General features: G+C 40.7%; 1 protein-coding gene across 1 annotated transcript in view; it reads left to right on the top strand.

Annotated features, from left to right (window-relative positions):
• Positions 1–12,167, top strand: part of LOC594490 (retinoblastoma-like protein 1) — a 34,262-nt gene extending 22,095 nt beyond the window's left edge. The window contains exons 13-21 of the mRNA XM_030975160.1: positions 356–635; positions 1,467–1,619; positions 3,921–4,079; positions 5,734–5,915; positions 6,307–6,483; positions 7,447–7,615; positions 8,197–8,342; positions 8,797–9,024; positions 11,882–12,167. Of these exons, the coding sequence (XP_030831020.1) occupies positions 356–635; positions 1,467–1,619; positions 3,921–4,079; positions 5,734–5,915; positions 6,307–6,483; positions 7,447–7,615; positions 8,197–8,342; positions 8,797–9,024; positions 11,882–12,058 (1,671 nt within the window). The 3' untranslated portion in view covers positions 12,059–12,167. The remainder of the gene's footprint in view (positions 1–355; positions 636–1,466; positions 1,620–3,920; positions 4,080–5,733; positions 5,916–6,306; positions 6,484–7,446; positions 7,616–8,196; positions 8,343–8,796; positions 9,025–11,881) is intronic.
• Positions 12,168–12,458: the final 291 nt, after the last annotated feature.

Genomic DNA, 12,458 nt, shown 5'->3' with positions numbered 1-12,458 from the left:
AAAGATAAGGAAATCAGGGTAGTACTAGCCCCGACACCATGTGTGTTGTCCCATATACATCTATCTGTGTAAGTGATTGTTACTTTACCAAGACTCTGCCAAATTTATGATGATTTTGATGACTCTAGAACCTTGTATTACACACCATTACTTACATGATCAACTTTTCTGATCCATTCCACACCTTTTCTTTCACAATGCAATCGCATTACCTGTACTCAAGTTTATCTTTAATGAAATAAAGCCTGGAGCAACTGCCGCAGGAGCAAATAAGTCGCTGTCGTAAAAATGCTATGTGGCTTTAGGGGGCGGTTTACCTGTGTGGTACATGTACATTCTCTTTATCTTCCCACAGATCGAGGAGGCTATCCTGCAGGACTACGCTTGGCGCAGTGATTCGCCCCTCTGGGACCTCCTGCAAGAGAGCAACCAGGGCGTGCCCACCTGCGAGGATGCTACGATACCGGGTCAGACGGATGGAGGAGTAGCGGGAGGGGCAGGGGGAGGAGGAGGTGGTGGGAAGGGGGCAACCACAAGTCAGGCTACCTCGTCGTCTGGGACAACAAACTCCAGTCAGGGGCAATCCCTCCTCTCCCCCATCGTCCATAAGAGGGTCGTCCAGCTAGGCGGAAGAAGTGAGTTGGTTAAGGTTTTTGTTTTGGGCCCCATTGCACAAAATTTACCATTGATGGTAACTTGCCGTTACATGGAAACCTTGATTTTGATTGGCTGTTGAGCCCTGTTACCATGGTAGTTGCGATTCATGGCAAAGTTATCATCAATGGTAAGTTTTATGCAGATGATAATGGTTTGATCAGAAGCTAAGGATATGAATAATATTAGCATACCTGCCAACCCTTCCAAATAATCCAGAATATTCTGATTTTTTGTTGTCGTTGCTAAAGCCAAATTAAGCTTGTTTTATCATGTGCCGCGATTTGAAAGTTCATGTATTGCCTGCGTTGAATGGCTGCATGATCGAGCAGCGAATTTGTATCTGCTTTTTGGTACAGATTCACTGCGTATTGCCAGTATATTGCCATTTATAATTTGGGTAAATGCACAACTGTATAATACAAAAATTACTTTTTATTGTAATGTTAGTATACAGATTGTTTATGCCATTCTAACCCTGTATCCAATATCATACGATAGCAACATTTTGATAAATGAAATCATCTACAGTTTTAAAAGCATTGATTGTGCTTTCAATTGTTTCAATTATCTATGCTCAAAATACAGTCAAACCTGCTTTTAATAGTGATCACCTGTCTACAAAGACCACATTTTTTTGTTTCCCTTGAAAATGGTTCCTCATTGAAATATGTACTAAAGGAACCTGTACATAAAGACCACCTTCCTATAAAGACCACTTTGCTTGTCTCCCTTGGGTGGTCTTTATAGACAGGTTTCACTGCACCTCAATCTTATATTAATTTCACCATTCGTCATTGCTCATGTTATAGCGGAAGCGATCCTCCAGTCGCCCACCTCTGCTCACGATAGATTCAGCTCTCCGTCTCCAGGCAGCGCCCGACGTCGTCTCTTCACTGCCGATGCTCCAACGACATCGTCATCTACGAGCACATCCTCCAGCCCAACTGAAACGACCATTAAAAGTAGGTTTGTGTTCAAACATTCTGTGTTCAGGTTCAGTTTGCCATGATTTAGAATTTTTATAAGATGCGCATGTATTTATTATCTTGCTCTACTTGTTTGTGTTTTGCTCATTTTCCCACTACCTTCAGGGGGGGGTGAAAAAAATCTATTCCTTGAATATACCTTGAAGGCCACACCGTGCCATCGACACCGTGCCATCGTGGTGATGAAGATCCAGTAGATAGTGTGATGTGGCAGGGTTAAAGATAAACTTGAGTTCTGGTAATGCGATTGCATGGTGAAAGAAAAGGTGTGGAATGGATCAGAAAAGTTGATCATATAGCATGTAAGTAATGGTGTGTAATGCAAGGTTCTGGAGTCATCAAAATCATCATAAATTTGGCAGAGTCTTGGTAAAGTAACAATCACTTACACAGAAAGATGTATATGGGACAACACACATTGTGTCGGGGCTAGTACTACCCTGATTTCCTTATCTTTCTATGCTCATTACTCAGCCAGTATACATTTTCTTCCAAAATTTTTTGGCCAATGACATTTATTTGTAATCTTGAACATTCAGTGTAAGTTTCGTTAGATTCTGTGAGAATTCATTTTCTTTTTTTTACCAGAACTCAAGTTTATCTTTAAAGGGGAAGTCCACCCTGAAATTAAGTTAGTTTTAATAGGAGTAGAAAAATGAGAGAAACAAGTCAGTGAAAGTTTGAGCTAATTCCGATTAAAAATAAGGAAGTTAGGATTTTTGAAGTTGTGATCAATCAAACACAAATTGGCAACTCTATGACGTATCATGCGAGCTCAACTTCCATTTGCTCAGTACTAAAAAAATCTAAAATTTTCATTTTCCCTCAAGAAAAATTTCAACCATACATGCACCCTAAATATAATAATTGCAAATATGTTTCTATACTCCCCCTGCAAGGAACAAATATATATTCCGTCATCAATAACGAAGAAAACATGATTTTATGGAATATTATGCACAAAGCAAATGAAGGAGAGCTCGTATAATAAGTCACAGAGTTGCCAATTTGTATTTGATTGATCACAACTTCAATAATTCATAACTTTCTTATTTTCATTCAGAATTTGCTCAAACTTTCACTCACCTGATTTTCTTATTATTCTGCCTCTATCGAAACAAACTTATTTGGGGGGTGGACTTTCCCTTTAAGGGGGTCCCATGGGACCCATTTAAAAACCCAGGTTGGATAGTTGTTGTTTGAAGCTTAGGAGTGTGGGAGCATCAATGGCAGTTTGTGGCAGCTTGTTCCATTTGCTTACAACTCTCTGGCTATAGAAATTTTTCCTGATGTCAAGGCAGCTTCTTGTTTTGGCTAGCTTCATGGAATTACCTCTCGTTCTTTCATAGTTAGCAAACTGAAAATAATTCTCGAGTATTGTTTTGTAGGCTTGTTTTAATGGGTTCAATATTGGGTTTTAATTATTGCCAAACTGTCTCAATAGAAAAGACTCGTAATTGAAGAGTACTTACAGACATTGTAACTGAAATTTACGTCTTAAATATGTCAACTGTTATCTTTTTTTTTTGATAGATCAAATTTTTCATCTGTTTTCCAAAAATTCTAAAATTTTATTGTAGATGGATTGTGTTTTTATATTATATAAAGCAATATTGTTCACTAGTTCTTAGAATTCTGTGAGAATAATTTTAGAGCATTAGTTTCTGTGACATGATGATATGCCATGCTAATACTGAAAGTTCATTGCCCTTTCCAGGGCTCTGGGGCTTTGTGAGTTGAAAGCTCTTCATACAAGGAAGGAGACATGTAGTCTCTGACCCTCTGATCACAGAAACACAATGGCTTCGTCATGACCACTTACCTATAAACGTTTTGTTGTCATTTAACATTAGTTGTGTCCAAAAATGTTCTCACTCTTTTACTTTCATTAAAAATCCATGATCTTGTCATGCTTTCTGTAGCTTTTATCCTCATCTTTAACTAGAGCTAATAGGTGGTATTCTCGAAAGCAGAATAACTTTAGTCCATGGTTTAATCCACCGACTAAGTATGGAATGCCAAGTGTCCGTATGAATATGTTTTTGAATAATTTAATCTGTCCCAATAAAAATGAAATAATTATGTTATCATGGTAATTAAGGGACATATCAAATTATTCAAAAATATATTCATATGGACACTCGGCATTCCATACTCAGTCGGAGGATTAAACCATGGACTAAAGTTAGTTCGCTTTCGAGAATACCGCCCAATGTCTTTAGGTTTAATTCTCTGAACAGAACGTAAAACTCCCTCAATGATGTGTTTACTTTATAGTCACATCCTCATCATCATCATCAGTGACCAGAGCAATGACGTTCACAGATGTGCAACCCACAACAGGTACCACGTCAAGCCCTACCACCTCGGCATCATCCACCAGCAACTCCACCGTTGTTGTCTCTCCAAGGAAACAACAATTTGTTGTTGTCCATGGTAAAATAATTTTCTTACATTTCCTCATGCCTTTGCCCACTAAAGGTGGTGCCGGAGGCATTATTTCAATACTGATCTGACTGCAACAATATTCAAATTTGAAATTTTCAAATTTGTATTGTTCTACATTTTACAAAAAATAAAGACATCCATATAAAATAAGAAATTCTACAATACATGTAGTATAAATGAGCATGTCTCAATGATTCTCAATTCATACGATAGATTAAGTAGAATGTGAGGAACCTTTTAAAAAGTAGTGCTTGTATATTATAGGTTCTTGGAAAAATAAGTAGTGTAGAAGAAAAAAACAAAGCATTAGAGAAGGACGTTATTTAGAGGGGAGACATTTAAATCACAATGGAATAAGGAAATTTGTATACAAAATAATGCATTAGCACCATTACCCAGAGTCATCAGGTTAAAATGCGCAGTCACCCGGAGGAAAATGAAAACTTGAATTATTGTTAACTTAAAAGATGACAAATCATCCATGGTGTGGTTTTGACAGGTTACTCAGCATTCATTTCAAAATAGCAGGAAATCCCACATTTTTAGACAGAGCTAAAAGCAAATGACGGACTCCTTGCCTGGTAGGAACTCGCACCGTGCTATTTTGATTTCAATATCCATAGAACTATTTAGGGTCAAATTTGGTACTAATTCTCATTTTTACAAATCTAATATCTCATCTTTTTTCCAATCTGTTTGTGTAAAAACTTCATTGTAGATGGATGGTGTTAAATATTTCTCTGATTGTTCACTAGTCCTTAGAATTCTGTGAGAATAATCCTAGACCATTGAGTTTCTGTGACATGATGATTTGCCATGCTAATACTGAAAGTTCGTTGAACTTTCCAGGGCTCTGGGGCTTTGTGAGTTGAGAGCTGTTCATACAAGGAAGGAGACGTGTAGTCTCCGACCCTTTCGGATCACAGAAAAAACATTCGCTTCGTCATGACCACCTACCTATGAACAGATTCAGAGTTTTAGGGTCAAAGATCAGCAGGGTCATTTGTGTGTGTATTTGTGTGAAACTGTGAATGTATGTTATAGTATTTTACTCATTTGTTTCAATTTAGCTTGAATGAAGTTACAAAATCACCTCAACTTAGTCATCAAAGTTAGAGTCATGATTGATAGTGAACTTGCTTTCTGTAGCTCTTTTCAATTAGAGAAGGGCAATTCCAAGCTATTTTGTCCAATACATTTCAATCCACATCTTCGGTTTAGTATATATATATCTGATTACTGTATGAAGCTGATAGCCCTTCTACAGCTTGGAGCAAACTAAATATCAAGTAAAATAATAATTTTCATTTTATTAGAGTTCATGATTCCATAATGCAATCCAAGAATGCCATGAACTTGTCCACACACTAGTTAAATACTTAGCTATTGCAGTGGAAACTTGTTATGAGGTCCTTTGGACTATGGAAATTAACTTGTTATATCAGGAATCTTCTTGTATAAGGGTAAAAAACAAAAGGATATAAAGAGCCGGGACCAGTAAAATGACCTTGTTATCACAGATACCTCGTTATATCAGAGATCTTTATAATAAGTTTTCACTGTACCACGATCCTTGCCAAAGTTAAAAAATTACCTTACACATCCATCATTTTTTTAAACTTTTTGTCTCATCCCCCTGTAGGCATTCAAGGAAAGGACAGTACGGGTAATGCTCGACTCATCGTCAGTCCTGTGAAGGTCATCTACACGTCTTCTCCCGCCAAGGCCAAGACTGCAGAAGGAGAGGCAGGGTCAAGCGGGACTACTGCCGTCCCAGTTCCCAGGCCCAAGAGAACCGGCTCCATTGGTATCTTCTTCAGGAAGGTGAGAAGGGCTTTTGTTGTTGACATTGGTGATGAGGTCAAATGTGGCAGAGGTCAATGAGCATGAGAGCTTGATTACACCACCTCTTACATCTTACACCCACAAACTTATATGGCTTTTGTAGAAAGGGATTTTGACATTAAGTGGTTTTAGATATGAGTGCACACAGCATGTAAGCAGTATTTTATCACATCTTGGGTTCAAAGGTCAGAGGCCCAAGGTTCAATAAGAGCAAGAAAATGACATGAAAATGTCATCAGATATGATATGTAAATATTTGTTCAGAAATGTATCTTATCATGTGTTAACATATTGGGAAATGGGCATTTAGGTACAACATATTGAATAAAGCATTGCATTTAGTTTCTGTTTATAATTCTTTCTTTTCCAGGTGTATCATTTGATGAACGTGAGACTGCTTGACCTCTGCCATCGTCTCAAGCTTTCTGATGACCTCAGACGTAAGATCTGGACGTGTCTGGAGCACGCCGTCGTTCATAAGACGGAGATGATGAGAGACAGGCATCTCGACCAGATCATCATGTGTACCATGTACATCATCTGCAGGGTGAGTTTGCCATCACAGTGATGAAGTAATGTTGATGTTGCCGGTGCTCCGGTGAAATTTGCTCCAAAATGAGCATATCAAGGGTTCAGTGACACAAAGACGCAAGTCCATATTTTTGCCAAAACGAGTATTTGATATCAAAATGTTAAGAAAAATGTAGGCTTTCCAGGAAACACAAAGACTTAACTCCTCCCAACACACCACCATTGAAGTCAATGGCTAGTGAAACTTAGACTTAAGGCCCAAGTGTTCAATGACACATAAACCACTTTTTCTCAAAATGGCCAAACTGGAGTTACGTCTTTGTGTCACTGACCCCACGATATCATAATTATTACCTTTCCCTTTGTGAATTGGAAAAGGGTATTGTACGTTTACTTTACCCTGCTACCGTGCTGCATGATTGTGTGCTCAAACTTTGGGGCGATTCAGCTGCTTGGAAGGTAATGGAGAAAATGAATATTCGGCTCAATATTGACTGCAATTTTTGTATCCAGAGTAAATGGTGAAACCCGGAAAAGTGAAAATATCAGGGTATATTATTGCCCATTTAGAATTGCCAGTTTGTGGACCGGGCAATATGTATTCTAATTGCATGGTAACCTCGTGTAGGTGATGTTATTTCCTGAAGTAAGTTATTTGGCAAATTTTCATACCTCTCTTCTTCTCTCATGTATATTCTGCCTTCCTTTCTCCTTATCACCCCCCCCCCCCCCACTCCCTCTCTCTCTCTCTGTCCTGTCCTTATTACGAACAATCTTCTTTCTTTCTCCATTCTCCTTGTCTTATGATTTATTTTACGCTATTCCTGGTATTAACTTCAATTTTCCTACGTGTAATATTGTTTTCTTTTCCGTGTTGTTAGATGACAGACTGCCATTTTATGTGCCATTTTATCTATTACTACAAAACATGAACCATTTTCGTCTTTGATCATGAATCAAGTATAATTCTTTGTTGCAGGTGACACAGAACCCCTGCTCGTTCCAGGAGATCATGCGCAGTTACCGCTTCCAGCCCCAGGCATCCAGCCACGTCTACCGCAGCGTTCTCATTCAATCAAACCGTAAGAAAGATGCCAATGGGAACGGCTCTGTGAACAGCAGCAGAGGCTCGCCGGAACCCAAGACAAGTAAGCAATAAAAAAACTATGCACAGGCATTTTTTTTTGTTTTTTGTAGTTGATTTGGTTTATTGATGAAAACACATTGAAAAAAAAAAAAAATCGAATTTGGAATACATTACAGTATGGTTTGATTATATAGAAATACAATGGAACAAAAAGACAGGTATTTTTTCACAATATTCAACAAATATTCTGATTAATTGATGTTATTACTATTTTTGTTTCAAAAAGTTGGGTCAGTTAATACACCCTTTCACAGTTACAAGAGTGCGCATGCTCAGACATGGGCGCCATCTTAAATTACGAGTAAACAAAGTTGTCAACACGTAATTTAAAATGGCGGCCATGTAAATATGACCTGAGCGCACAGCGCAGGCAGTGAAGCAACAATATATTGATAACGCAATGTTTACGCTCAAATTAAAATGGCGGCCTTAACCGTGAAAGGGTGTTTTGAATTTTTTTGGTAGTTATTTGTAAATTTTGCATGTATTACGGAAGGGTCAACACTCCTACTGGGGAAAAGACCCTCTCAAATGTTTAGAATTCACAAAGTCAATCGAGCTTTGCTTTGTTCTTCCAACCAGTGGAGACTCCAATCCTAATGCGATCAGCTAGCACCTTGCCTGTCCCTCAGCCCAGCAGTGCCCCGCCCACTCCTACCAGGATGGCTGGGACGGCCTCGACGTTTGACGATGAACATAGAGGGGACCTCATCAAGTTCTACAACTCGGTAAGTCTTCCTGCAAATTCAATCCAATCCAAAAGATATTTGATATAGCGCCTTTTCCTTGCAGTTACAAAAACAAAAGTTAGACACTTCTCAGAGATCAGTAAAGTATATGTAGGCTGGTAATAAAGTAATTTCTAGCAGAATAGATGTGACTTGAGTAGTTTCAGGCAGCTTTAATGGCCCACTGCACTACTTGTAGCTACTTGCGCCCTCTATATAACAAACAATGCCTAATCGGTGACCATTGGTCCCCCATGATCCCCTTTTTCTTGTGTTAACTGAGAGCTGAGATAACCACCTGTCCAGTGACCTTGCAGGGCGGTCACAATTTGTCATAGACACTTTTGTAGTTTTACTTTTGTAATTTTGAAATTTCCCGCTTTTAGTATTGCAAAAATATTTGTTTGAAGAAAAATTTAATTGTTAACATTTAATTTTCTCATTCCATCCACAGGTATTCCTTCAGAGCATACAGGCTTTTGCTCTTAGGTTTGAAAATTCACCCAACGGGGTAACGGAAAGGCTAGAAGCCCCGCCCCTCTCGCCCCTCCCTGTACCACGCCCTCACATGCTGTCGCCAAGGAAAGTCTCCAACAGGCATCAGTTGTACGTCTCGCCACACAAACACATGCAGAGCCCGAAGAGTGGGATGACCTATGTCATACAGAAGAGCCCCGCCAAGGTAGCGTAATGTTTTTTCATTATAATGAAATTATGGCCATCTCCTACCCCCTCCTGGGAGGAGAGAGGCTTGTCCCCATCATCATCCCCCTCCCTCCTGATCATGTGTTCATGCAAAGAGGAGGGGGGAGGGGGAGGAATCTCCTACCAAGATGTAACTTTTTCTCTCCTCTCTATCCCCCTTTTCCCCCTCTTAGGATGGTGAGCAGTAAAGGGAAAGAGGGGATGATAATTACACAAGTTAAAAAAATATAAATAATAAGTAGAGAGGGGAAGGAGATGGGTGAGGGACGGGATAGGAAAGGTGGAGAGGAAAGAGAGAGGAAGGTTGAGAAGGAGGGGATAAGAGTGAGGGGATAAGAGAGAGGAGGTAAGAGGGTTGATAGAGAAGGGATGAGAGGGTTGGGATAGGAGGGAAGAGAGAGGGGATAAGAGATAGAGAGGAAGGAAAAGGGTGAGGGGATGGGAAGGTGTGGATAGGAGGGAAGAGAAGACGGTCAAGGTAGCGTAACGTTTTTTCATTATAATGAAATTATGCCCATCTCCCATCCCTCTTGGGAGGAGAGAGGCTTGTCCCCATCATCATCCCCCTCCCTCCTGATCATGTGTTCAATGCAAAGAGGAGGGGGAGGAGGAGATGATGATAATCTCCTACCGAGATGTAACTTTTTCTCTCCTCTCCTCTCTATCCCCCTTTTCCTCCTCTTAGGATGGTGAGCAGTAAAGGGAAAGAGGGGATGATAATAACACAAGTTAAAAAAATATAAATAATAAGCAGAGAGGGGGAAGGAGATGGGTGAGTGAGAGGATGAGAGAGAGGAGGGAAAAGGGTTGAGAGGTAGGTGTGGATAGGGAATAAGAGAGAGAGGGGATGAGAGGTAGGTGTGGATAGGGAATAAGAGAGAGAGGGGATGAGAGGTAGGTGTGGATAGGGAATGAGAGAGAGAGGGGATGAGAGGTAGGTGTGGATAGGGAATGAGAGAGAGAGGGGATGAGAGGTAGGTGTGGATAGGGAATGAGAGAGAGAGGGGATGAGAGGTAGGTGTGGATAGGGAATGAGAGAGAGAGAGAGGGGATGAGAGGTAGGTGTGGATAGGGAATAAGAGAGAGAGAGAGAGGGGATGAGAGGTAGGTGTGGATAGGGAATAAGAGAGAGAGAGAGGGGATGAGAGGTAGGTGTGGATAGGGAATAAGAGAGAGAGAGAGGGGATGAGAGGTAGGTGTGGATAGGGAATAAGAGAGAGAGAGAGAGGGGATGAGAGGTAGGTGTGGATAGGGAATAAGAGAGAGAGGGGATGAGAGGTAGGTGTGGATAGGGAATAAGAGAGAGAGGGGATGAGAGGTAGGTGTGGATAGGGAATAAGAGAGAGAGAGAGGGGATGAGAGGTAGGTGTGGATAGGGAATAAGAGAGAGAGGGGATGAGAGGTAGGTGTGGATAGGGAATAAGAGAGAGAGAGAGGGGGGATGAGAGGTAGGTGTGGATAGGGAATAAGAGAGAGAGAGAGGGGATGAGAAGTAGGTGTGGATAGGGAATAAGAGAGAGAGGGGATGAGAGGTAGGTGTGGATAGGAAATAAGAGAGAGAGGGGATGAGAGGTAGGTGTGGATAGGGAATAAGAGAGAGAGAGAGGGGATGAGAGGTAGGTGTGGATAGGGAATAAGAGAGAGAGGGGATGAGAGGTAGGTGTGGATAGGGAATAAGAGAGAGAGAGAGGGGGGATGAGAGGTAGGTGTGGATAGGGAATAAGAGAGAGAGAGAGAGAGGGGGGATGAGAGGTAGGTGTGGATAGGTAATAAGAGAGAGAGGGGATGAGAGGTAGGTGTGGATAGGTAATAAGAGAGAGAGGGGATGAGAGGTAGGTGTGGATAGGGAATAAGAGAGAGAGAGAGGGGATGAGAGGTAGGTGTGGATAGGGAATAAGAGAGAGAGGGGATGAGAGGTAGGTGTGGATAGGGAATAAGAGAGAGAGAGAGGGGATGAGAGGTAGGTGTGGATAGGGAATAAGAGAGAGAGAGAGGGGATGAGAGGTAGGTGTGGATAGGGAATAAGAGAGAGAGGGGATGAGAGGAGGGAAAAGGATGAGGGGATAGGAGGGTTGAGAGGGAGGGGATAAGAGAAGATGGTTGAGAGGAGGGTTGAGAGGGAGGGGATAGGTAGGTGTGGATAGGGGATAAGAGAGAGGAGGGTTGAGAGGGAGGAGATGGAAGAGGGTTGCGAGTGACGTAATCAAAATGTTTTTTTAAAGAATTTCTCAATTTAAACATTAATTTCTGAAAGAGCATCATAAATAATGTCCAAATGTTATGAACCAGAGCAAAATAACACTGAGTTCCTATAGAAAAACTATTTATTCAGACGTTTGGACATTATTTTTGATCTTCTTTCGGAAATTAAGTTTATAAATTCTAAAATAGATTTTTGATGTCACACTCTTCTCTCTCTCTCCCTCCTCAACCCTCTTCCTCCTCACTCTCATCCCCTCTCTCTTATCCCCTTCCGCTCTTCCCTCCTCTCTCTCATCCCCCCCCCCCCCCCCCCCCTTCTCAGAGAGGGAGAACAGAGGATAGAAAAGAAGAGCCATCCCCTCCTCTTTCACCTGCCTCTTCAAATTACATGTATTATGTTCGTAAAAATATTTAAATGTTACGTCCTGCCAAGGTGCTGAAACTTTTTGTAATCACAATCCTCTAATGGTTGAAAAAAGGGGTCTTTTTTTTTGGGGGGGGGGGGCTGATGATGATTACAAAAATTACAGTACGTTGGCAGGGAAGTCAAGGCGTTTAACTTTTCTTTTAAAAATAAGGAACAATATAGATTACTCACTTTCCTCTGTTGTCTTTGCTTCCTACCATCACAGGTCCTGCACAACATGAACAACATGGTTAAAGCAAGAGAATGCACTAAACGCCAGCTCCTCAGCGAATCCCTCGAGTCCTCCAAGCGACTCTGTGTCGATAACCGGAACGACTTCCTCCAGACACGCCTAGCGACGGTCAAGTCAGAGAGGGAATCTGCTAGCTCATGTAGGTATTAAAATCAAGGAAGAAAAATGTCGGCATTCTGCACTTTATGATCAAAATCATAGGGTTTGCATATGTTCGAGTACTGTGCACATGTATACTCTTCCAGGTTTTAAATCATAATTATGTAAAAAAGAATACCAAATATTTTATGACGGATTTACTAAAAAATTTCTATAAAGAATTAGGTAGTTTGTTCAATTTATTGCTTTCCGGCTTTGAATGTAACTCGACTTATGCTTTATGCTACTTTTCGAGGCAAAATTGAAAAGTGATTTTTGGAAAACATTTAAATTCAATAGAGACCAAAATCGAGAGACCTAAATTCCTGTTTCAAACTTGTCAAGATACGATTATTGTTATCGATTTTTGGGTGAAAGTGGAAGCCAAATACATATCATATGTCAGGCCAGT

This window comes from Strongylocentrotus purpuratus, unplaced genomic scaffold (genome assembly GCF_000002235.5).
Source record: "Strongylocentrotus purpuratus isolate Spur 01 unplaced genomic scaffold, Spur_5.0 spur5_scaffold_8, whole genome shotgun sequence".
Lineage (NCBI taxonomy): Eukaryota > Metazoa > Echinodermata > Echinoidea > Camarodonta > Strongylocentrotidae > Strongylocentrotus > Strongylocentrotus purpuratus.
Note: the sequence above shows the minus strand (reverse complement) of the source record. Positions and strands in the feature narration are given on the sequence as shown.